The sequence below is a fragment of the Sturnus vulgaris genome, chromosome 2 (genome assembly GCF_052056855.1).
Source record: "Sturnus vulgaris isolate bStuVul1 chromosome 2, bStuVul1.hap1, whole genome shotgun sequence".
Classification (NCBI taxonomy): domain Eukaryota; kingdom Metazoa; phylum Chordata; class Aves; order Passeriformes; family Sturnidae; genus Sturnus; species Sturnus vulgaris.
In genome coordinates, this window is record NC_142244.1 from 21,189,497 (window position 1) to 21,213,635 (window position 24,139).

The window sequence follows — 24,139 nt, forward strand, 5'->3', positions numbered from 1 at the left end:
TTGCCTTCCTCTTCCCCAGCCTGGGGACTGGATTCCCTCCCCAGCTCTGCCTCAGTCCCAGGCACAGCAATTCCTTGTCTCTTGGCTACAAACTGTGTCTCCTCAGTGAGCATTTCCTGGGAACAGATTTCAGGTTGCCAGAGGCAGCTCGAGTGAGTTTTCAGACAAACATGCAGTGGGTTTTGATTCATATTTTGTTGGTCCCCTACAAACAGCCACTGAATCCACCTGGGACCATCCCTACCCCTGTGCTGGAAAACAGCAGCAGCAAACCAGGAGAAACCCTTTGTGTCTGGCTGCATCAGACCAGGAGCACTCCAGGGACAGATCTGCCTCACCTAAACACACCAAGGGTGATTTAAAAGCTTCAGCTTTGCTCTTTTTCCAGAGGAATGGGAACTGTGCTCAGCTCTAAAGCAGCTCTTGGCTCCAAAAGTGCTTTGGGTCCTTCTCTTCAAGTTTTAATTCCTTCTCTCGACCCTGTGCAATTCTCACCAGCCTTTAAGGTACTGTTCTGCCTCCAGGTCTGTGACCCTGGTACCACAAAGTGCTGCATGAAAACATGCAGTGCTCCATTCCAGGAAGTCCATAGAGTTCTGACCCAGGTGGATTAGCTTCTGTTAACCCCCAATGCAATTCCTGGCTGGTGCCCAAGCAGCTGTACCCTTTGGTGCTCTGTAAATTCTGTTTCAGGCTGTCTCCAGGGGATCTCTCTTCTGGGGAGAACCTGGCAAATGGCACAAGGTGGATTTTGCTGTTTCTACCCCTTCCTTTGCAGCCCTCCTGCCTGCCTGCCCCTTGCTCTGCATCAAACACTCCTCCTGCTGCCAACCCTTTCATATTTCCTGAGTTTTATCTCCCTCCCTGCTGAAGGGAGGTGGGAGCAGCCTTTCCAAACTGCCTCTCTTTAATCTTCCCTGGCAAGTCACTCCCTTTCAACTGTGTTCTCAAAGAGCACAGAGGAGGGGATGGGGAAATGTGGGTTTATTTCTCTTTATAGAAACTCCAGCCCAAATTGATGGAAATTACCAGAGCAAAAGCAGAGTAACAGGCCTAGAGCTAGGACAGTTTGCAGGTGCCTTGGATGCTTGTCCACAGGGATCTGTCCTCTGCTGGAGGGGTAATGAGGGGAGGAAGAATTCAGGCTGTGCCAGCTCGTGCACTGCCTGAGCCAGCCACTTCTGTGATGTGATGGGAGTTTTCCAAGTGGAAAATGATGGTGCAGCCCCGAGCCCAGCAGTGAGAAGGGGCTGGGAGTGAGCTGGCCAGGCCATCCTGCAGGCCCCTTGTGCATCCAGCAGGATCCCAACCAGGCACGAGAGGGATGTGCAGCCTGCCTGCCACCTGCAGCAGCACCACAGGCAATTCAACTCACTGTTGATTTTGGGAAAGGGTTTCAGTTTGCCCTTTCCCCCTCCTTTCTGTAAATGGAACCATTTCAGTGGCTTGAGGGGCTTTCAGAAAGGCTGCACAGCCTTGAGGGGCTCCAGTGGGATGGGGGAGAGAACCATGGAATCACAGAATGGCTTAGGTTGGAAAGGCCTTAAAGATCATCCCATTGCACTCCCTGCCATGGGCAAGGACACCTTCCACTAGGCCAGGTTGCTCCAAGCCTCATCCAGCCTGGGCTTGCACACCTCCACAGGCAAAGAATGGAATCTGCGGCAAATTCCTGGCAAAGGCCATTGCAGCTCCCCAGAGAGCAAACTGTGCTGTTGTTTGCTTGTTGTGGTGTGGAAAGTACCCTGGGGTGACTTGGGATTCAGCTGAGCACGGCAGGAAGGCGCCTGTGAGCCAAGGCTTGTGCTCAGCCAGGAAAGAACCTTCTTCTCCGCAGATTCCTGGGCTGCCAGCAGCTGGAACAACCACCGTGGGCATCGTGGGCTGTCCCTTCCCTCCTGCCCCAAGAACCTCATTCCCATTCCTCTCCTGCCGCTTTAGCAACACATGCTGCCTGGCCATGGCTTGGGAAAGAGGATAGTGCAAAACTCTCCCAGTTGTGGCTTTCTATCAGCAAATGCTACTTGTCTTTCCTTGGATGGCTCCAGCCTCCCCCCTGGCAACATCCACGCACACCTCTGCCTTCCAGAACCTTCTCTGACATCACTTTTTGGCACCCTGTACAAGGCTGTAAATTCTCAACTCAGTGAACACAAGGCACTGCACAAAAATAGGAAAAATACCCAACCCAAACCCCTGAAAAAATCCAATCAGCTTCTCAGTCTGCACTGAGGTAATTGGGTCCTTCATATGGCCGGGCAAGCAGTCTGGGGACACAGCTAAATTCAGTCACTTCACCACAGCCTTCTCCCTTCCACTTCTCTGAACACCCAGCCTATCCCAGAGGTTATTTGCCAGGGTAGGAGGAGGGAATTAATTTTCCCCTCTGTGTATTTCTTTTCTGCATATTTGGGTTGAACTTACAAGTTTTGTCTTCTCTACTAAATTCCATCCTGGAGCCAAAAATGACAAAGTAACCCAGTAGCTGTGGCTGCTCACTGGTGGTAGGAGCAATACAATTCACTCTTGGGTGGGAAGGAGCCCCAGGATGGGAAGAATGCAGGAAATGGAGGAAGCTGAACCAAAATAGCACCAGGCTGGACTTCCACCCCATAATTACAGACAGAACCCCCTTCAGGGAGCCCGGGGCTGGCTGGTGCTGGGCTCAGATGGTTCAGCCACAAGCTCTACCCAGTCTGGAGCGGGCTCCAACCTCGTCCTCTGATCCTTGCAACCCTGGGAATCCCAAGTTCTGCCCTTCTTGAAGTGCAAACCAGGAATGCAGCTGAACTCCCATGTGCTCCACTGAGCTCCTGTGATAATCACTGACCATCAGAAAATAAGTGCTGATAACCCAAAAATAAGAATTATAATAATCAGTCACAGAGATCTACGGGTTCAATACAAACCCATTTCTTAAAAATTATTTATTAAAAAAAACCCACACTGCAAAACCTTTCAGGTTTATGGTTAATTCTCAGTGCTGGCATCACTGAGATGGTCAGCAGGAAAAACTGCTTTGAAGGACACAAATCCAGGAGGCTGCAGAGTCCACGGGTTAAAGTGTGTGGACTAATCCATGTGAAGGAACAAGCTGCACCCCTGAGGTGGAGAACAACGTGTGTGTGGATCCACAGCACTGCAGGAGGAGTTCATCCCACTGGGAGATCAGGAGGCAGCCCCAGGGTCCATCACCCCGAGCATGCACAGCTCGGCTGTGGGCTGGCTGGCGTGGCTTCACCTCCCCAGAACGGGTCACAAGGCACCTTCTCGGTGTCACACTTTGGATTCCGGGCTCTTCGTGGAGTTTCCTGCCAGTTTCTCCTTCTCTGGCTCTGCCTTGGTGTCCTGTGCCTGGCTGGCTTGCCTCTCCTGCTTGCTGAGAATCACGTACACGGCCCCGAAGCACAGGAAGGCGCCCACCTCGAAGAAGAACTGCAGCCCCAGATACCTGTGGGGTGCAAACACAGCGGCTCAGTGCACTCCCCGGCCCCTGCCACACAACCTCTGTGGTCTCCAGCCTGCACGGTCCTTGGCGGGGCTGGGGAGTGTCCCTGCGTGTCACCATCCCCGTGCCACGTCCCCCCGGAGCCGCCATCCCTACCTGTGCCTGAAGAGGGTATTGTCGTAGTAGCGGCACGCTGCCCTGCGCTCACACCTCCTCTCCCACAGCATGCACGTGGTGTCGATGGCGCTGCCGTACAGCACCGGGCCCGGCATCCACGCTGGAACACAGCGCCAGTCAGCACAGCCCGCCCGTGCCCTCAGCACAGCCACACCAAAGCCACGGCTCCAGGTGAGTGCACAGCCCAAACCACGGCCCAAACATGGCCCTGGGTGACTGCCACTGCCCCAAACATGGCCCTGGGTGACTGCCACGGCCCCAACCATGGCCCTGAGTGACTGCCACTGCCCCAAACATGGCCCTGGGTGACTGCCACGGCCCCAACCATGGCCCTGAGTGACTGCCACTGCCCCAAACATGGCCCTGAGTGACTGCCACTGCCCCAACCATGGCCCTGAGTGACTGCCACTGCCCCAAACATGGCCCTGGGTGACTGCCACGGCCCAACCATGGCCCTGAGTGACTGCCACTGCCCCAACCATGGCCCTGAGTGACTGCCATTGCCCCAAACATGACCCTGAGTGACTGCCACTGCCCCAAACATGGCCCTGAGTGACTGCCATGGCCCCAACCATGGCCCTGGGTGACTGCCACTGCCCCAACCATGGCCCTGAGTGACTGCCACGGCCCCAGCCATGGCCCTGAGTGACTGCCACTGCCCCAAACATGGCCCTGGGTGACTGCCACGGCCCCAAACATGGCCCTGAGTGACTGCCACGGCCCCAAACATGGCCCTGGGTGACTGCCATTGCCCCAAACATGGCCCTTGGTGACTGCCACTGCCCAACCATGGCCCTGGGTGACTGCCACTGCCCCAAACATGGCCCTGGGTGACTGCCACTGCCCCAACCATGGCCCTGGGTGACTGCCACGGCCCCAAACATGGCCCTGGGTGACTGCCACTGCCCCAAACATGGCCCTGGGTGACTGCCACTGCCCCAAACATGGCCCTGAGTGACTGCCACTGCCCCAAACATGACCCTGGGTGACTGCCACTGCCCCAACCATGGCCCTGGGTGACTGCCACGGCCCAACCATGGCCCTGAGTGACTGCCATTGCCCAACCATGGCCCTGGGTGACTGCCACAGCCCAAACCATGGCCCTGGGTGACTGCCACGGCCCCAACCATGGCCCTGGGTGACTGCCACTGCCCAAACCATGGCCCTGGGTGACTGCCACGGCCCCAACCATGGCCCTGGGTGACTGCCATTGCCCCAAACATGGCCCTGGGTGACTGCCACTGCCCAACCATGGCCCTGAGTGACTGCCACAGCCCAAACCATGGCCCTGGGTGACTGCCATGGCCCAAAACACGGCCTGGGTGCTGCGGCCTAAATTGAGGCCTAAAACACGGCCCTGAGTGAGTGCCACAGCCCAAACGACAGCCCCAGGTGCCGTGGCCTAAAACCATGGCCCAAACCATGGCTCCAGGTGAGTGCCACAGCCCAAACCAGAGCCCAAACAACAGCCCAAACCACTGCCCCAGGTGCCACAGCCCAAACCAGGGCCCAAACCATGGCCTCAGGTGCCGCGGCCTAAACCACAGCCCAAACCAGGGCCTCAAGTGAGCACCACAGGCCAAACCACAGCCCCAGGTGCCACAGCCAGGTACCTCTTGGAACACTTCAGTGATGGGGACTCCACCTCCACCCCAGGCAGCCTGTTCCAGTGCCCACCTCCTCTACACACTGAGCATTTATTGCTCCTTCCCACAGCTGCTGTGGCACATCCTGGGGACCTCCAGGGCAACATGAATTTCTCTTCTTGGAAAAATTACTGGTGGGATCACAGGACAGGGTGTGCAGCACCCCTGATATGCTGGAGGTGAACAGAGCCTGAGCTCCTGAACCTGAAGTAATTCCCAGCTCTCCTTTGTTTACACATGGAGATGGAGCCCTTGGAGCTGTCTTGTCCCATCCCCTCCACCTGCTCCCCCAGACCCTGCAGGGCAGCATCTTTCCCTGCCTTGGGAAAGCCTCGTCCAAGAGCTGCCATTGCTTTCCAGGATGGTATTTCAACACATTTCAATTTACCTAAAACTCTCAGCAGCATGAACTGTATCCCAACAGCAAATGATTTGTCTTCAGGCTGGATGCTCCTGAAAAACAAAATGGAACATGTGCCCTCTGGCAATGCCAGCAGGATGGATGCTTCCCTCCCTGGCACAGCAGCTCACCCACACACTTGTCCTTCAACCCAGCCACCAAGGAGCCCAGGGAGCTCCCATTCACATCACCAAAGTGATGGGGGTTCATTCATCAGGGCTAAACACTGACCTTTTCATGGCCTGAAAATCCTGCCAGACTCAGGAAGAGCTTGGCAGTATCATTTATAGACTAAGACAGAGATTGCCCCATGGCTTTCCCCTCAGCTTTACCCATCCTGGGCTCCAGCCCCACCAGCCTGGGCTCACATCTAGGCTGGCTCCATCCTGCTGCCACCCCACAGGCACCTTTCCAAGGATGAGAGAAGCTGGAGCCCTAATTGCCTCTCTTCACTGGGAAGAGAGGCTGCTTTCAAGCAAAGGAAGGTAATTAAACTTCTTAACTTCACACAGAGCTACCTTAAGAAGAGCCCAAATGCTGCTGTGCTGAATTACTGCTGAGTTAATGGTGCATCTTGTGCTGAGGTAAAGCCACAGCAGGAACAGGGGATGAGGTGCAACCCAGGGCTGGTTTAACCCAGGGCTGGTTTAACCCAGGGCTGGTTTAACCCCAGTCAGGCTGATTCAATCCCCAGTCCCTCCTCTGGAGAAACCCTGCCTCCCGAACCAAACATGCCCTCTGTGGCGGCCCAGGACTGTGGGCAAGGTGTCCCACCTGAGGATGAGCATGAAGGACGGCGTGTGGGACGTGCTGGCGAGGATCCCTGCCAGGCAGGACAGCACCACGAAGGGCACGAAGAGGTGGGAGCAGCCGGTGCCACAGGTGCCCGGCCTGGCAAACCCCACTGGCCCCGGTCCTGTGATGCAGCTGCACCTGGTGTAGTTCTGCAAAGAGGAGAGAACATCCAGAGACTGCTCACGGGCCCAGGGATGTGCAGATGGAAAGGAACGCTGCCAGCTGCCAGAGAGAAGGAGAGGGGTAGGATTTGTCTGGAAATAATGAGCAGTAATTAGCACTCAGTGCTTTGGGGAGAGCTCAGAGCCCTGTCCGGTGCTCCAGGAGAGCTGGAGAGGGACTGGGGACAAGGGATGGAGGCACAGGACACAGGAATGGCTCCCCACTGCCACAGGGCAGGGCTGGATGGGATATTGGGAAGGAATTCCTGTTTGGGAGGATGGCTCTGCCACCTGTGCCCAGGCTCTGTCCTGCTGTGAGCCCCTTCACCCAGGGCTGTGTGCAGGGCAGAGCTGCAGCCACAGCCAGAGCCCAAGCTCAGGGCAGTGGTAAATCAAACATGTTAAAGCTCACCTTTGAGAGAGGCTCATAAATAACTAGCAGAGCCTTATAGCCTGCCATGGGGTGATGGATGAGGAATTTTTCCTTTTCTCTATTTTTTTAGTAATGATTCTCTCTTTTTTTGTTTTTAACAAGAAACCCCTGGGTTTGTTTTTTGTTTTTTGGTTTTTTTAAGAAACTTTTAAATAAAATGAGCATGATCTTTTGGTTGCCAGAGGGGGTGGCAGTTTGCAGAAGAGTGATCCCAGAGGCAGGGGCAGCTCAGGGTCTCCCAAAATCTCCTTCCTGCATCCAAGCTTACATGGTGCCCTCTGGAAGGGCTGCAGCAAAGCTGGGCACACAACTGTAGGGTTTTCTGCAGGCTGGGAGTTCCTGGAAACCCTGGGACAGGGAAGACAGTAGGCAAGGAGTGCCACAGGTCCCTGTGCTGGCAGAGATACTGAAAAGGGTGAGAAAAGGGTAAAATTTCCAAGAAAGCAAGGGCTAGAAGAGAGAAGCATTGTCGAGGAGGAAAAAAGCAGTTGGAAAGGATCTGCTCTATAAAAGGCAGGCGTGGGGGTGCAAGAGAGCACATTTGGGACTAAGCTCTGGCAGAAATCATAAACGTTATTAAAATGAAGTGCTGTTAATTAACAAAACGGGCTGCCATTCCATCCTGTGCTGAGAGTGCAGCACAAAGCCACTCATCCCACCCAGACTAAGGACCTGTGTTTGCATGGCAGAGATTTCCTCACGGTGGCTCTGTGAGCTCCTGCAGACGCACAGAGCAGCTGGGAACACTCAGAGCCGCCAGGGTGTCAGCGACAGCCTGGGAGCAGCACAGGGCACCAGGGTGACCCAAAGCAAAGCAAGGCCTGCTCGATTCCCCTCTCAGGCAGCCTGTGCCCAGCAGGCACTGCCCACCCTGCCCAGCCGTGGCCCAACTGTGGCTCACCAGGATGGAGCTGTCCGTGTGGATGTGGACGTTGCTGCAGCCAGCAGAGCAGGGGGAGGTGTACTCCACGCCGTCGGAGCCGCAGATGGGGTTGAAGCCCGTCTCAGGGCAGTGGCAGTGTGCGTTGCACTCCAGGATGTGGTGTCCAAACACAGACCTGAGCACCAGGGAAGTGTTAATGCCAGCTATGGAGCACCACCAGCGTGCATCTTACAGAGAAAATGGACTCATGTGTGCTGAGACCAGGAAAAACCACCTGGCTGCACAGCAAACCCTTCCCCATGGGTCAGTGAGGACTCAGGAATTCCACCATCACCCCAAACCTCTGCTCTGCCTCGGCAAAGCAGCCCAACCTCAAATGGGAGCCACCCACTTCCTTCATACTTGGTTCCAAACCTGGGCTTTGGGGTTCTTGCAACACCAGCTGTGGGAGGGAGGGAGGGAGATTCCTCCTAAGGGCCAGGACCACAGGACACAGAACAGGGAGTTCCGAGATCTGGATCAAGCCTTGAGGGCACACAAGAAGGTCCTGCCCACATTCAGCTGCCACAGCTTGGATGGTGGGATCCCAAGGGCTGGCCCCTGCCTGAATGATTCATCCACCACACTGTCCAAGATGAAAACTTGTGCTCTTTGTGCCAAAAAACGTGTTTACTTCGGGTTCCACACTTGCTCCTTAGTAGGAAATCTCACTGGTGGAGCACTTACAACCCTGCTCCTAAAAACCTCATGTGTAAAAGGTTTTACCCCTAAGGAGATAATGTGAAATGACTCCACCATATGTGGGATAGATCATGAAGGCTGGCCATACATTTTCTACCCTAAACCTGAGGACACAGCAGACTCAGTGTTTATCCAGAAGATAATTATTCTTCTTATTATTCTTATGTGGAATTCTTATTCCACAAGAATTCCTTACTTTATCTTCATCAGCTGCTTCTGCTGAGGGAACAAATCAATTTTTGGTGATCCCCCCACCCTGGGAATGCCCCCGTGCCCAGCCCGGCAGAGCTGTGGTACCTGTCCCAGTAGGTGACACCTGCCACCTTCTGCGTGGGGCAGCCCAGGAAGAGCAGGGGAAAGGCTGTGAGCAGGCACAGCAGCATGCCCAGCACACACAGGGCACTGCACTGCCTCAGGGACATCTGGAACCTCTTCAGGATGGCACCGCCCACCACGATCCCGACCATGGCCCCGGGGATGTTCACAGCACCTGGCGAAAGGCAGGGCAAAGAGTCAGGGAACCACAGACAGGCTTGGGTTGGGAGGGACCTGAAACAGCACCAGTTCCACCCCTTCCACCATCCCAGACTGCTCCAAGCCCCATCCATCCAACCTGACCCTGGACACTTCAGGGACCCAGGGGCAGCCACAGCTGCTCTGGGCACCCTGTGCCAGGGCTTGCCCACCCTCCCAGGGAACAATTTCCTCCTAATACCCCATCCAAAGCCATTCCCCCTTGTCTTATCACTGTACCCGGTTTTCCATCTCTGATCTGGATCAGTCCCTTCTCACAGCAAAGACCCAGAGTTCCTGTTCTAACTGGGTTCCTATTTCTCAGCACAGGTGATTCAGAAGGGACCAAGGTTTTTGCTGGGACTGGTGGAATAATGCTAAGAAAAAGCTGCTTTTCAAAAGCAGCAGGATCCCACAGCCAACTGGCTGCCTTATGTATCCATGGATGAAAGATGCCAGGAGCAGTGGAAAGCTGTGCTTCACCCAGCAAAATGTGATTTCTCAGTGTTGACAGGAAGAAACACCAGGTAAGCCTGGGGAGGATGTTTCATTTCTGTGCACTGCAGGATTGTGCCCATTTCTGTGGTCACCCTCGTAAAACCCCATTTATATAAACCCCCCCCATATTTTGGGTGTTTTGGGGAGAGACCAAAGTCCATCTAGAGACTGTTTAACTCAGCTAAGGATCAATGGGGAGGTTGCTTTCAGCCCATAAATACCCACGCAAGGAAGGAATTTCCAGCTACAGAAAGCTTTTTGATCTGAAAGAAAAAGGCCAAGCAAGACTCAGTAGTGAGAACAAAGGGCAGAGGAATTCATCCATGGAACACGGTGTTGACTTGAAGGCAGAAGGTAAATCCAGGCTGGGAACAGCTCAGCTGGGCACTGCTTCAGCATTTAACCTTCCTGCATCCAGCCCTGGGCTCTGCCAGTCTGCTCTGCTCACTTTGTTCTGATCTATCTGCTGCAGACCTCAGGGGCCTCTTTCCCTGAGGTGCTGTTTGTTCAAAAATGTGTTAGAAATTCTTTCTAATTCCTGGATTATTTTTTAAGGAGTCCAAAGCCCAGCAACACTTACCAATGATCATGTTGGCCAGGGAGGCTGTGAGGGAGAATTGTCTCTCCAGGAACTTGCCCATGAACGTTGCTAATCCAGCAACCATGGCAGAGATGTTGACCTGAGCCAGCACCACCAGCAGGTACACGGGGTGCCTCAGGTTCCTCAGCAGCACCACAGGAAAACCTGAAAGGACAAAGGGGAACCTGCTGCATGGAGAGCAGGGGCACAGCAAAATGTTCACCAGGGAATCAGGACAGTTTGGGTTGGAAGGGACTGCAGAGCTCATCTCATTCCACCCCTTTCCTTGAAGCTTTCTGGCAGAGCTTCTGCTAAAGCAATTACAAAAGTAGATGGGAAGCCATTAAAAGTTAATTTATTTGTTTGCTGCGGTTGCAATTTCAGTGTCCTTTTTGTTTCCATTGTGACAAATGCATTTTTTGATGACAGGCTTGAAACACTCCAGCAAACTGCCCTAGGGCTGAACCCTTGAGCAGGAGAGGTCTGCAGACCTCGGGGTGCCCCACGCTGCCACTGTCCCTCCTGGGGTGATGTCCCCTTCCTGCACATCCCAAACCCACTTTCTGCTCCTCCTCTGCTCTGGCTGGCACGCAAAGGGCAACTTCCAAACAAACTGCTGATGAGTTTCCCAGATGAGGGCTTGGGCAGCCAATATGCTGGAGCAGAGATAAGGAATTAACAGTGGAGATTAATGCAAAGGGCTGCCATAAATTAATGGTGTTAATTCTTAGCAGCTGACAAACAACTGGGACAATCTTTCTATCTGCTGCAGCACAGTGCTGGGAGCTCTCCCTGGGGCTTGTCTGGGAGCTGGCCTTAGATGGGGATGGATTTCAGCTGTCCTAAATGTTCTGGGAAGAGCAAAAGGACCTCTGTGGGTGCAGTGGGCTCCTCCAAGTGCAAAAGCACAACTCCCCTTCATGGCAGCATCGCCTTTCCAGCTCAGCACTCTGCCCTCAGGTCAGGCAAGCAGCCAAAAATCCTAGGGAGCTGCAAAAGGGATGCAAGCATACAAAGCATGGTCAGAGACCCTGGAACACTGACCCTCTGGAGGCTGGAGTCAGTGGGGAGGGAACCAGTGTGAACCCAAGAGGGGAGATGCTTTTGCTCTGAAGTACCACTAAAGGCCCTGATTTTTGAAGAGTATACCTAGAATTTCTCATATTGCATATAGGAAACCTCAGCTTGCTTGCTGAAAAATCTCCTGAGAGCCAATCCAGTCTTTTGTGGGAATCTTCCACCAAAATGTCCTTTTCCCTGGAGGTCTCTGGTCTTTCTAATCAAACCACACCCCTTCTGTCACTCTAGATCAGAGGTAAAAAGCTGAGCAGGTCCTCACTTCATGGTGGGAGCAGCAAGATTTCCATCCTCTGCAATCCCCACCTCAGCACCAACTGGAGCCTCCTCACAGCTCACAGAGGAAGCTGGGCAGACAGCAAAAACAAGTGGAAACTTTAAAATAATAATAAAAAAGTATCCTTGAAACTGCCTTTAGGGACCATAAGTAAACAAACGAGTCACGAGTGCAGCGTTGCAATTGCTTTGAAGATCACCTTTAATGGGCTAATTCCCAGTATGTGCAGCACAATCTGCACATCCTCCCAGGTGTTTTCAACAGAAGCCTGGAAATTAGCAATGGAAATGACTTGAGGCAAGTTAAATCCTACTTCTTTCATTACTGCAGAAGGAGGAATCTGTGAGTGTGAGGAGCAGAGTGCAAGCCAGAGTCACACAGAGAACCTGTGCCAGAGCCAAGATCACTCCCAGCAGCTCTGGGTAAGTACAGAGGGGCTGCTCCCTCCTGGGCTGAGTGAGTGACCTCAGTGCTTGGAGCATCCCCAGAGCTGGGCCTGAGCCCTCACCCTGCACACAGCCCTGTCCTGTTCCTGCTCCTGGGGCTGGAAAAGCCCCTCCTGGCCGAGGCAGAGCCTCCAGGGCTGCCCCAGAGAGGCTCAGACCCGCGGGCACCTCGTGGGATGGGCTCCAAGCCACCCTTGTTCTGCTTGCAATAATTGCCACAAGAGTGATTTTGTTCTCTGGTTATCCCCAAAGCAACAGACACACGGCAAAAGGCTTTTCCTTCTGCAGAATCATGGAATGGTTTGGGTTGGGAGGGACCTTAAAGCCCACCCAGTGCCACCCCTGCCGTTGGCAGGGACACCTTCCACTGGTCAGGGTGCTCCCAGCCCCAGTGTCCAGCCCAGCCTTGGACACTGCCAGGGAATTCAGGCTGGAGAATCTCACCTCCAAATGCTGCTTTCATAAATTACCATGTAGAAAATAACAGTAAAAAGAGAAACAGAGAGAGTGCAAACAAAACAAGCAGGGGAGGGATGAAATGGGAAGGGAATTCTCTTTCCAGTGACTTGCAGATGAGCCAGCCCTGAAGTCTTTAGGCTTCCTCCATATTGTCCCATTTAACCATTACACACTACCTGCCACCCTGTTCCTGGCTCTAAAAAGGGTTTTGATCCAGGTGATTTCAGCAAGATTGCTCTCCTGACATAAACCAGACATTTCATTTATTTCAGAACTGGGCTTTGGGGGATAAATTCTCAGAAACAATGAATGTATTAGCACAGCCCTGACACAGCAACACTGCTTCAAGCCCTGAACCAAAGCTGCAGCTGGAGCAGGGTAAGATATTTCCTCCTCTCTGCACCCAGGAGCTCATTTTTATTTGTGTTCTAGAGGCACAGAGCAGAATGTTGGTGTGAAAATCCCATCTGAGCATTATCAATCTGCTCCCACGCAGCTGCTTCCATCACACAGTTTTCTAAATGACAGTGCCACAAGGTCGGGGGGGAAGAAACCCCCGAGTGCCTCCTCTAATTGAGCATTAGACTGACAAGCAAACGCTGCCAGCAGTGAGAGGAAAACCTGCCCACGCCTGCCTGCCCTGCACTGACCTTCAGAATACAGAGAATTTCCCATAAATTAATGGGACAATATTTGGGAAAGATGGGGGAAGCTGACACGGAGTGCCTTCAGAGGGCCACATTTCATAAGTAGTTGTCAAAGTGCAGAGTATTTAAAGAACCCAAACATCCCAACCATTAGCAGAGACTAAAGCCAGGCTGATCCCCTTCAGCACAAAGAACCCGCTCATTTCCAAACAACTTAATTGCACTGGACTCAGATCTCCTTGTGGACTTGAAGTGCTCAGGGCCTGGCCAAGGCAGTGCTGGCCATTCTCAGCGGGACAGGAGGTCAGCCTGGCTGGGATAGTGTCTCCAACCTTGAGGAGGGAATCTGCTGAGCTTTTTCTTGGGATGAAAAGTTGCCAGTGCTGCGGTGGGTCTGACTGCTGCCCTGGCCTGGGGACTGAGCAAGAGCAGCTGAATGCACCCAAACCCCTCTGACTGAAGGGTTCTCTCCCTTCCCAGAGCTCTGCTCCAGCTCACAGCTAGCACCCCTCTTTGCTGCCTGGATTTGGGCTCTGGTGAGATTTTAGCCTCTGATTCCTACTGCCCATATGAGCCATAAATCACAGAAGATTTGGGCTGGAAGGAACACTAAAGCCCATTCCATCCCATCCCATCCCATCCCATCCCATCCCATCCCATCCCATCCCATCCCATCCCATCCCATCCCATCCCATCCCACGCCCTGCCATGGGCAGGGACACCTTCCACCAGCCCAGGCTGCTCCAAGCCCTGTCCAGCCTGGCCTTGGACACTGCCAGGGCAGGCATGTGACACTCAGAGTGCCCAAGGCCAGCTGCTTTGGTTGGCACGAGGTGGAGCAGGGCAGTGTGGGCAGGCTGAAACACATCTGCTGGGAGCAGAGGGCTTAAACCCAACACTGAGCCTAAGGTGCGTCTCAAGGGCTTATCCAGGAGCTGGGCTGAGCTCAGGGGGGAACATGCCTGTTCCTTGGCAGCACTGCAGCCCTGGCAGGGCCCAGCTTGGCTGTGTGTCTGTGCCAGCAGGAATTGCTGTCCGTGTGGGATCAGGGATTCACACACTTACGTCTGATGAACTCCATGAGGGACAGGCTCTCCGTGTGCTGGGATCTCGGCCTGAGCTGGCTGAGCATGTCCTCCCTCTTCCTGCTGTCTCTGTCCTTCCCTCTCACCACCTGGGGACACACCAGAGGCTGTCACTGCACACATCATGCCACAGCTTTTCTCTTTCCCAAACCATGGCACACAGCAGCCCGTGATATTGCTGGCCTTGGCCATCCCTGTCCGTGTGCAGCTGCTGCTCCCTGCCCACACCACAGGCTTTCCAATGGGGCTGACAGCCTCCAGACACATATCCTTGCTGCAGAGGACTTCTCCCACCTTTCCTCACTCCATCAGTATCAACTCCCTGTGCTCAGCTCACACAAATGCAAGAGGTGCAAACCTTTGCAGGGAAAGCTGGATACCCTCAGGGGATGGTTTTCTGCCCCACAGCTCTGGGTGTGGGCACAGGCACAGGCACCCAAGGAAGGATACAGCTGGATCCCCACCAGCACCGCTTTGGGCACTGCTTTGGATGGAGGATGAGCAGCTCCTTGTGTCTCTGCAGGGCTCAGAGCGTGCAGGGTCCATTGCAGCCTCACTTGGTGAGTGTCCAGCATCCCACAGCACGGGGAAACAAAAGGATTTCTGCTCTGCAGGCTCCCAGGAGCAGAGGGCACTGATCAGAGATGTGCTGCTGTGCCTGCAGACTGGCAGGCAGGGCTCAGGACAGCACAGAGTGTTTACAGCCACAGCAAACAGCCCTGGCTCTGCCACCCCCAGCAGCTCTGCTGCAGCTGCTGGCACCAACCTGAGCTGGACAAAGAGTTCATCCAACAGCAATTAGAGCCTTGTAATGGACAGGAGGAAATGGGCAGCTCTGGGGCTGAAATCACCTCCTTTGCTCTGGCACTGAGAGTGGTCATTACACAGCAGCAGGGTCACAGTGTCTGTGCTGTGGGTGCCACGTGCCTTTTTTAAGGGCCAGAGCAACGAACTCCTTTCCTGTTTTGTACTGCTAGAGGTCAGGCTTTCATACATTTTTCAAATGCAAAGATAAAATCCGGCTCCCTTTCACTTTTCAATTGCGTTACAGGGGCTCTTCTCTCTGCTCTGAAACTGCAGCATTTTCCAAAAATACATTCAGGCTGTTCCTGACTGTGGCTTCCTCAGCTTCCAGCTGTTTGTACTTCAGAGAGTCAACAGCCTGCACGTCCAGACAAAGCCCCAGCTCCTCCAAATCCCCCAGTCTGGGATGTCCCTGTGTGTGACCCTTGCAGGGGACGTTTCTGTGCTGGCTCGGGAGCAGCAACTGCCTGCACATGGAGCAGAGCCCTCAGAGACAGGGAAAGCTCCTCTCCCTCTGCTGCCTTGGCCCTGGTGTGGTTTTTTGCTGCCTGAAAGGATCAAGAAATACATTGCTCTGGGATGAAGGATAGCAGGGGCAGAAGGAAAAGCAGGAATCCTGCCTGCTTACTGCAGGTGGTGCTGGAATGGTGCTGGAATTCTGCTGGCTGCACCATCAGAGATGCCCAAGCCCTGAGGAAGATGCTGTGCCTGTACCACGGGGGATTTTGACAATTCTCACAGCAGACATTTGTCAAGCTGGAGCTGCAAGGTGCAGTAACATGGGCTGGCTGCTCAGCCCTGCCCCAGCATTGTGCCAAGCAGAAACAAACTAAGCTTGCAAAATGCCCCCACACTTGGATTTTCCTGATGGTTCCTTAAAGGGCTCAGCTTCTTGGTGCCACTCCTTGCATCTCACGTTTTTGCAATGAGATTTTATCTGCATGCAAGATTTTGCCCAGCAAAACCGTGGCTGTCCCTGGATCCCTGTCCCAAGGCCAGGCTGGACACTGGGGCTTGGGGCACCCTGGGACAGTGGAAGCTGTCCCTGCCATGGCAGGGGTGGCTTTAAGGTCCCTGCAAGCCAACCCATCCAGTGACTCCAGGAGCCCACTGGCATCACTTCCACCCTCACAGGGGATGGAGGAGGCAGACAGGCTTTGGAGGAAGGAGAAGGAAGCTCCCACACACTTTGCACCAGAAAGAGCATCCTCAACCTGACCTTGGCCTGGGGAAATCCCCATTTTCCTGCACGGACATGAATAAATCCAGAGATGACTGAGCAGGGCTCTGCAGGAAAGCAAAATGAAAGCAGATTTTCATGCCAGCTCCCCACCTGCTACTGCACCTGTGAGAAGGGCAGCCAGAGGTGCCAGCAGGCTGGGTTTATCCAAATACACCCCTGGAAACAGGGATAAATGACCTGCTCTGTGACAGAGAGGTTTTCTTTGTTTATTTTGAGGTGTCTGCAGAGTTTCCCTCTGGCTGTGAACAGAACCTGGCACTCCCAGCTCACTGAAAAGTAAGGTCAGAGAAGTTATTTTCATATTAGACAAACAAAGTGTAAAACCTCACGGCTTGGAAAAGAATTATTTTCCTTTTGACAAGGTCAGGCTCCCTACAAACATTTCATTATGCCTCTTCCAGCACGTGTGGGTCCCTGGAGGGACCCTATTTCCAGGAGTGTTAAAATAACCAGCTGAGGGGCACCTTGCTCCCACCAAACAGGAGGATTATTTTTAGCTGCTGTTTGTGCCTGTCTTTAAAGCTCCCTGGGGAAAATCCAGCCGTAGACATTAGCCCATTCCTGGAGCCTGCCCTGCCACTTGGGCCTCTCTGCTCCTCACACCATGCCCTGTACTCCTAGGCTGCCTTTGGTGCTGCTTTGGGAGCTTTAATGAGGCACCCAGAGCATCACAGTGCCTTTTTGCAGAGAAAGACCTCCATTTCCAGAACCTAATGGTTGGAAAACGTAGGTTTCACCTAGGAAAGTTGGACCGGGAGGGACAGGACAGGGGCAATGACTTTAAGATGAAGGAGGACAGGATTGGATGGGATATTGGGAAGGAATTGCTCCCTGTGAGGATGGAAAAGCCCTGGCACAGGGTGCCCAGAGCAGCTGTAGCTGCCCCCGGATCCCTGGCAGTGCCCAAGGCAGGCTGGAGTAATCTGGGATTGGGGAAGGTGTCCCTGCAACACGCAGGGAAATGAGTTTTTGCAGCCTCCTGCCAGTGAGGCTCAGGAGGAGAGCAGTGCTGAGTGAGCTGGTGTCCAGAGAGGCTGTGGGAATCACAGCCCCCAGGGCTTGGACACTGCTTCCCATGGCAGCTCTGCCACCAGGCATCTGCCAGCGGGTGCTGATATGGCAGGAGAAATGTCACTCAGCCCCTGTGGCATCTGGGAGATGCTGGATTCTGCAGTAAAACCTGCAGTGGGAGGGATGTGGGTGGACAAGAGGATCGTGCACAGAGAAATGCTGGGCAGGGACAGTGCTCCTGCTTTGGTCTGAGGTGCTGCTGAGAGCAGCTTTCCCCTTTTCAGTCCCTCGTGGTGTCACCCTCAGAGCTGCACAGAGCCTGTGTCCCAGGAATATTGGAATATTGTCACAATACTGCTGCCTGCCTTGGGATACAGCAACACCAGCACATGGAAAAGCATGAGCTAAACTCTGGCTAGACAGCAACTGGAGAGTGCCTCAAGTTCCTCACAATCCAGGACACAACTCCAAGGAATGGTTCAGGCTCATGGAGGCAGGAACCTGGAATTGGAATTACCGGGGAAAAAAGCTGTTCTTGACTGAAAACAGTTTTTCCAGTATAAGAGCCTCATCCTCTCATCCCCTTCCTGATTTCATGACAACCTCTTGGCTTTGCCATGATCAGCCCTCAATAGGATTATTCAGGATACTTTGGTGCTAGAAACCTACTGACAAGCAGCAAAGCAGAGAAAGAAAAATGTTCTGGGGTTTGGAGTGACTAATTTACAAAAAAAAAAAAAGATCAAAAGAGCAGCCCCACACTATCATTAATGTTAACGCGAGCCATCCCAGGAACTTCAAAGAAAGAATTCATCAAAAAAAGGTGAAGCTGAAATGTGGCTGTGGAATGAAAAATGTAGATGTGTCTTGGCTGGTGGCAAACTTTCTACAGAGGCTTTTATTTGAGGTTTTTCAAGCAGGGCCCATTGCTGCTGCTGCTGGTGCTGATACCCCCACGGGACAGGCATGGCTGGCCCTCCCATTCTGCAAGGAGGGCAGAATTTGGTTACTTACTGTACTTTCCTATTATTGTTATTATTTTCAACTGTCAGTAGATGCCAAAATGGGGAGAAATCCAAGAATTCAAGACATTCACGTGCTGCAGAGGGACACGTGGGTGCTCAGCCATGTGGGGGTGTTCCCTGCACATCCCAGCCAGCAAAACAGGGTGAAATCTTCCTGCTCTTTTTAAAACTCAATATCCACCCGTCCCTCCTTAAACTCTTGCCAGCTGCTCAGAGTGCAGCACTTGCCAGGAAGTGCAGCTGTTGTAGCTGGAAGTGCATTGTTTTCTCCCAAGAGGCGTTTATGAAATTAATATTCCCTTCAGCCCTAATGAAGAACTTTTCCCTAAGATGGAGAGTGCCGTGCTGGAATGCTGAGCAGACCCTGCTAACACAGACCTTCCCCAAGGCTCCAGAGCAAGCCAGGCTGCTGTGCAGGAGGATCAGTCAGGCACACAGCATTTGGGATCACCCTCATCCTGCCATGATGCATGGAACAATTCCCAGCCCATCCCCTCACAGCTCATGGCAGTTGGGAGTAAATCCCTGCATCCCCAAGCTGAACTGGTGAAACAGGTCAGGAAACCCCAAATCTCCACTCATTCCTGTGGAAATACAGGCAGGATCAGGAGAAATGAAGAAATACTCTGCACCGGGGCACAGACTTGTTCAGACAGGAAGGTTTTGATGCTGCCTGAAGATAAATCACGCGTGGAGAGCAATGACACCACTTCCAGCAGGACCAAGACACTGAGATGAGCACAGCCTCATCTCCTGAGCGTGTCCCAGCAGCTTCAGCAGCATCCCAGCCTGCAGAAATGCCTCCTGTGCAAGCACAGTTTGTTCTGCTCCGCTGCTCCCAGCGCTGGGACGTGCAGCTGGGAAAGCTCAGGAGCTGTGCCACGTCCTGGAGTGCAGCTCTGCCCTGCACAGCCTCTCCCTGCACAGCCCTGCTCCCCAGCTGCTGCTGGAGAAGAGCTGTCATTGCCTGCCCGCTATGAAACTTCAAAGGCAGCTCCAAGATCCAGGACTGCTCGCAGACAAAAGCTGCCAGGACAGACAGAGCTGGCTGCCCTTCAGCTGCCCCGGCACAGCTCTCGTGAACATGGAGTGTGGGACTGCATCCTCCCCTTGCCGAGGACCAGAACTGTCAGTGGTTCCTGTGGCTGGGGTGTGTGTGTGTGTGTGTGTGTGTGCAGGGCCTCTCCTACCTCCTTTGGCATCTCCCGCGGGAAGAAGAAGTACGGCAGGGCAGACAGGGCCACCAGGCTGGAGGCCACCAGGAAGCCGAGCCACCAGGCCCCCACCCAGCGCGGGTCCTTGTTGGTGAGCTGCACCTCCGCTGCAACACGAGAGGAGAGGGGCATCAGAGCAACGCTGGGACAACACAGGCACCCCAGTGCACCCCCAGCATCCATCAGCCCCAAGCCACGGACCACCACTTGTGGGGCCTGAGCAGTGCTTTCCCCCATCATCCCATGGTTAAATCACATTTCAGTGTCTCTTTGCTATTTCACTGCTGGCCCCAGTGTGCCCAAAGAGCCACTCAGCCCTTTGGATGGGACAGGGGTGTCCTGGCTGCCCACTCTGCCCCACGGGCACGGGGCACAGAGCCCACAGGAGCCTGGAAGGCCCTGTGCCCCAGGAGGCCTGGCAGGACACGTCCCTCACCTGCGCTGACTTTGTCGATGTCCACGTAAAACCTCAGCATGGCAGAGCCCAGCATGAAGGCCACCCCCGGGCCAACGACCGTCAGGGAGAACAGGATTCCTGTGGAGGCATGACAGCAGGGAAGGGCTCAGCCTGGGCAAAGCAAGCAGGGGGACACAGCTGCCTCGTGTGGGACCAGCTCTGCTGTTCCTGTTCCTGATCTCCAAGAGCAGCAACCCCGTGCTCCCCATATTCCTTTCACACCCACAAAGGAATTCCCTTTCCTGACGCCTGTGCTCAGCCTCCTAGAAGGACTGCAATATTCCCAGGGACAAGAGGTGCCCCTTGGTATCAGTAATCTAGGTTTTTTACAAGGTTAAGGAGATAAAAGTTATCAGTGAAGTCTCCTCCATGAATTACTGATAGAAGAAATCCACACACAAATGTAAGATTCAACTCCTACCTTACATATGAGAGGTTTGGATCATCTACCAGAGAAAAATTTGGTGCTGTGCTTCCTGGTTCGAACAGTAATGACCTGGTTTTGATCTGCCTTTGCTCTGCCGTTCAAGGCTGTCACAGATAACAGCTGGGGAGGGACCAGAAGGACCTGCAAGGACCACCCTGGGACACCCCTTTTGGATCCGTGCCCAGCTGTTCTCCAGCACCCCTCTGCTGAAGGATACCCTCCCATCTCCCAGGTGGCTGAAACTGCTTTCCTTGCTTTGCATCACTTTGCTAACATCTAATCCGAGTCCCCACTGCTGCCCCTTAAACCTACAGATTGTGAACACTGAGATCAGATTGTTCCTCTTGTCCTTCTTGAAGCCTTTTTGGAGGAGGATATGGTAATTAACTCCATCTCCAGGTTGTCACTCTCAGGCCAAAAACCCCAGCATGGTGTTTTTGCCCCAAATGGTGTTTCTCAGCTCTCCTGCTGGCTGCCCACACCTGAATCAGACAAACTCTTTTTGCAGAAACTTTCCTGGCTCTGGGCACAGCAGAAGGGCTGTAAGGAGCCCTGCTCTCATTAATGCAAATTAGTCCAGTCGGGCCTTGCTGCCACCTCCAGCCTGGCTTGTTTCCTTGCCAAGGAGCCCAGCCTTACCCAGGTACAGGGGGGAGTTCCTTACCCAGGTAGAGGGGGGAGTTCCTTACCCAGGTACAGGGGAGTTCCTTACCCAGGTACAGGGGGGAGTTCCTTACCCAGGTACAGGGGAGTTCCTTACCCAGGTACAGGGGGGAGTTCCTGTCGCTGGCGAAGTCGTCGATGTAGGAGATGCCGAAGGGCTGGATGGGCACGCCGCCGATGCCCAGCAGTGCCTGGGCCACAAACATGACCAGCAGAACCTCGTGGTTCTCCCTGGAGGCGTGGGGGGTGCAGCTGGCATCGCTGAGGTTGGCCCAGGCCCCCGGGGCCCCGGGCTGGGGCTGGCACAGGTCGGTGGTGTTGCTGAAGGTGCCTGCGGTGACAAGGGGACAGATCTGGGGAGCTTGGTCTGGAGAAAGAACTTCTCATTTTAGGCGCTGCAAGGGGCTCTGAGCTCTCCCTGGAGCCTTCTCCAGGAGAACACCCCCACCTCTCCCAGCCTGGCTCCAGCCCTGGAGCAGCTCCATGACCTGCTCTGGATTTGTTCCAGCAGCTCCACATCCTTATCTTATATCTTAGATGGCAGGTGAAAGAAAACACAAAGAAGGGGCAAAGATCACTGCCCTGATTTTCACAGAGATGGCTTCATGTGCCACAGAAAGCCTTCAAGGCTTTTCCTCCCTCAAGGAAGTGGAGCTGAGGTCACTCCCAGGACCTTTGATAGCCCTTCCAGTACACCTGCAGATGTAGTGAGCAGCTGCCCAGGGAATGAGAACTCATTTTCCTCAGAAAAGCTGCCTAAGTGGAAGGGCTGATTCTAGCACCCTCATCTTCCTCAGAACCCTGGGCTGGGGGTTCATGGCAGGAATTGGAAAGGTAGCAAATAACTGGTTTTCTCCTTTCTTTCAGGGAGAAGACCCCAAACCCACTGTGTCCTGTTCCCTCCATGAGTGATTTAGACCTGCATGTTTCTCAAGGGAGGCTGATATTTTGGTGAGGAGAGAGCCCAGCTGGAGCAGGGGAGGTAGGTGAGGTTGGCACAGCCTGTATTTTGATTGTTTTCCTGCCCTTTCCCATGGTTCCATGGTTCCCACGTCCCCTGGCTCTACTTTCCAACCAGTAGCTGGTGCCTCTCGGGTTGAGATGATTTCATTCTCAGAAAAACACAATTTCTTGAGGAGAAGCCAACAGCTTGCAGCTTGCCTGGAGGGAAGGTCATTTCCCACCAGGGGGTGGGGATAGGTGGGATATGGGGCAGGAATTGTTCCCTGGGAGGGTGGGGAGCCCTCTGGAGCGCCCTGGCAGAGGGTGGGAGGAGATGATCTTTAGGGTCCTTGCCAGCGGCGGCCACCGCGCCATTGCACCGCTGCCGTCCGTGTCGCCGGCGCGGTGCGGCACTCACTGGCCACGGAGCTGTCGTAGTCGTAGGGGCCGGTGATGAAGTGTGGCAGGGCCATGAGGAAGCCGGCCAGGGACACGAGCAGGGCGCCGCAGCCGATGAGGCGCGGCCGGTGCACGCGGCTGCCCAGGTAGCTGACAAACACGATCAGCAGCGTGTTCCCAACCTGCGGGGACAGAGAGCACCGTGACCCCCACGGACAGGAGCGCAGGGCTCCAGCAGGGACGCGGCTGGGGCCGCTCACCTCGTTGAAGGAAGCGAGCAGCCCCGAGGTCTGGCTGGAGAGGCCGTAGCGTCTCTCGATGGTGGAGATGGAGCTCTTCAGGTAGCCCGAGACCAGGAGCTGGGAGAGCTGCAGCAGCCCGTGGCAGAACACAAAGAACTGCCAACACAGAGACAGAGTCCTCAGCAGGGTCACCGAGAGCTGCAGCACAACAAACTGAACAAACTGCGCTCCCCCAGAAAGGCACCGGCATCCAACATAAACCACTTCCCACAAGCCTTGGAAATATCACCCCCCGCTCTGCCACCAGTGAAACCTTCTGGAGTGAGGTCAGAACCATGGAATCGGCCTCTGCCAAAAGTAACAGCAGGGTTACGATACTGATATCTGCAAGGAGGCTCGAATTTCTTCAGCTGGGAAGTGGCTTTGGACATGCCTTCAGCTGGGGTGATGCCTGTTTGTGCTGGCCGGGTCCCTAGGATGCAGCAGCAGAAGGGAGGTTGCACAACATTGCTGCTCCCATTCAGCCAGAGGCAGGCAGCCATCCCCAGTGCTGGGAGCTCTTGTGGGACAGGAATGAGCCCTTCCAAACACAGCAACAAACAACTCCTTTAGAGAAAGTCAGCAGGAGGTCAGGGAGAAGAATTCAGACTGTTTTCCTCTCCTTCTCACAAAGCCCTAGATGTAAAACACATCTCCTTTGGAAAATATGATGGTTCTCTTCCACTTCGAGAAGGAAACCTTGTCAAAGCCCACCATCTCCCAGTATCCCTCCTCCACCTGAGCCATCTCCTTCCCTGCTGCCCTGTGGCTCTCCAGCCCAAAGGAGTTCAAATACCCAGCCCAAACAGTCACACACACTCATCTCCCTGCAGAACAGGCTGGATGGCCCTGGCTCCTTCCAGAGCTGCTGCCCTCAGCCCTGGATGATGCCCAAACCCTCGGGGCACTGCTACTGCTTCACACGTTTTTCAGCAGCTCCCACCATGGAGAAACTGCTCATCCTGGCCTGGATTTCTGCCACATCTCATTCTGATCCAGGCCTGGAGTGAGGACACTGCTCTGTCAGCCAAGGCAACATCCAGAGCACAAACAGGGACAGGGGGGAAGCTCAGACAAAGCCCTGGGTCTCTGAGAGCTGCGGGGCTGGGCTCTGGTCACCGCCTCCCCAAGTGATGGGCTGGCATGGTGCACACCAGGACACCACCCAGGACCGTCCCCACGGCCAGGCTCATGTCACCACTGCTGCCTGCAACGTGATTGGACTGGGAAAATGTCACCCAGCCAAAGGAAAGCGTCCCCAGAGTCAGCTTTGCTCAAACTCCTGCGTTCCTACAAGTCGCTGGCTCTGCTTCCTGAACACATCAGCTCAGATGGAAAGGATGAAACCAGATCTGTTTATTCCAGGCATCCACAGCACACAGCTCCCTGAGAACCCAAATCCAGGAT

General features: G+C 54.2%; 1 protein-coding gene and 1 long non-coding RNA gene across 3 annotated transcripts in view; one reads left to right on the forward strand and one right to left on the reverse strand.

The window, feature by feature from the left end:
- Window positions 1-2,897: 2,897 nt before the first annotated feature.
- The window catches only part of SLCO2B1 (solute carrier organic anion transporter family member 2B1), a 32,720-nt gene continuing 11,478 nt past the window's right edge, over window positions 2,898-24,139 (reverse strand). For both annotated transcript variants that reach the window (XM_088158812.1, XM_088158813.1), the window contains exons 3-15: window positions 22,712-22,849; window positions 22,471-22,633; window positions 21,208-21,441; window positions 20,000-20,098; window positions 19,540-19,670; window positions 14,247-14,355; window positions 10,276-10,440; window positions 8,982-9,174; window positions 7,962-8,118; window positions 6,446-6,615; window positions 5,660-5,724; window positions 3,605-3,725; window positions 2,898-3,451 (exon numbers count right to left, since the gene is read on the reverse strand). In XM_088158812.1, the coding sequence (XP_088014938.1) occupies window positions 3,277-3,451; window positions 3,605-3,725; window positions 5,660-5,724; window positions 6,446-6,615; window positions 7,962-8,118; window positions 8,982-9,174; window positions 10,276-10,440; window positions 14,247-14,355; window positions 19,540-19,670; window positions 20,000-20,098; window positions 21,208-21,441; window positions 22,471-22,633; window positions 22,712-22,849 (1,920 nt within the window). In that variant the 3' untranslated portion in view covers window positions 2,898-3,276. The remainder of the gene's footprint in view (window positions 3,452-3,604; window positions 3,726-5,659; window positions 5,725-6,445; window positions 6,616-7,961; window positions 8,119-8,981; window positions 9,175-10,275; window positions 10,441-14,246; window positions 14,356-19,539; window positions 19,671-19,999; window positions 20,099-21,207; window positions 21,442-22,470; window positions 22,634-22,711; window positions 22,850-24,139) is intronic.
- Window positions 11,933-24,139, forward strand: part of LOC148224662 (uncharacterized) — a 34,884-nt gene continuing 22,677 nt past the window's right edge. Inside the window, exons 1-2 of the long non-coding RNA XR_015801167.1 lie at window positions 11,933-12,051; window positions 21,978-22,092. This is a non-coding gene — a long non-coding RNA (uncharacterized LOC148224662). The remainder of the gene's footprint in view (window positions 12,052-21,977; window positions 22,093-24,139) is intronic.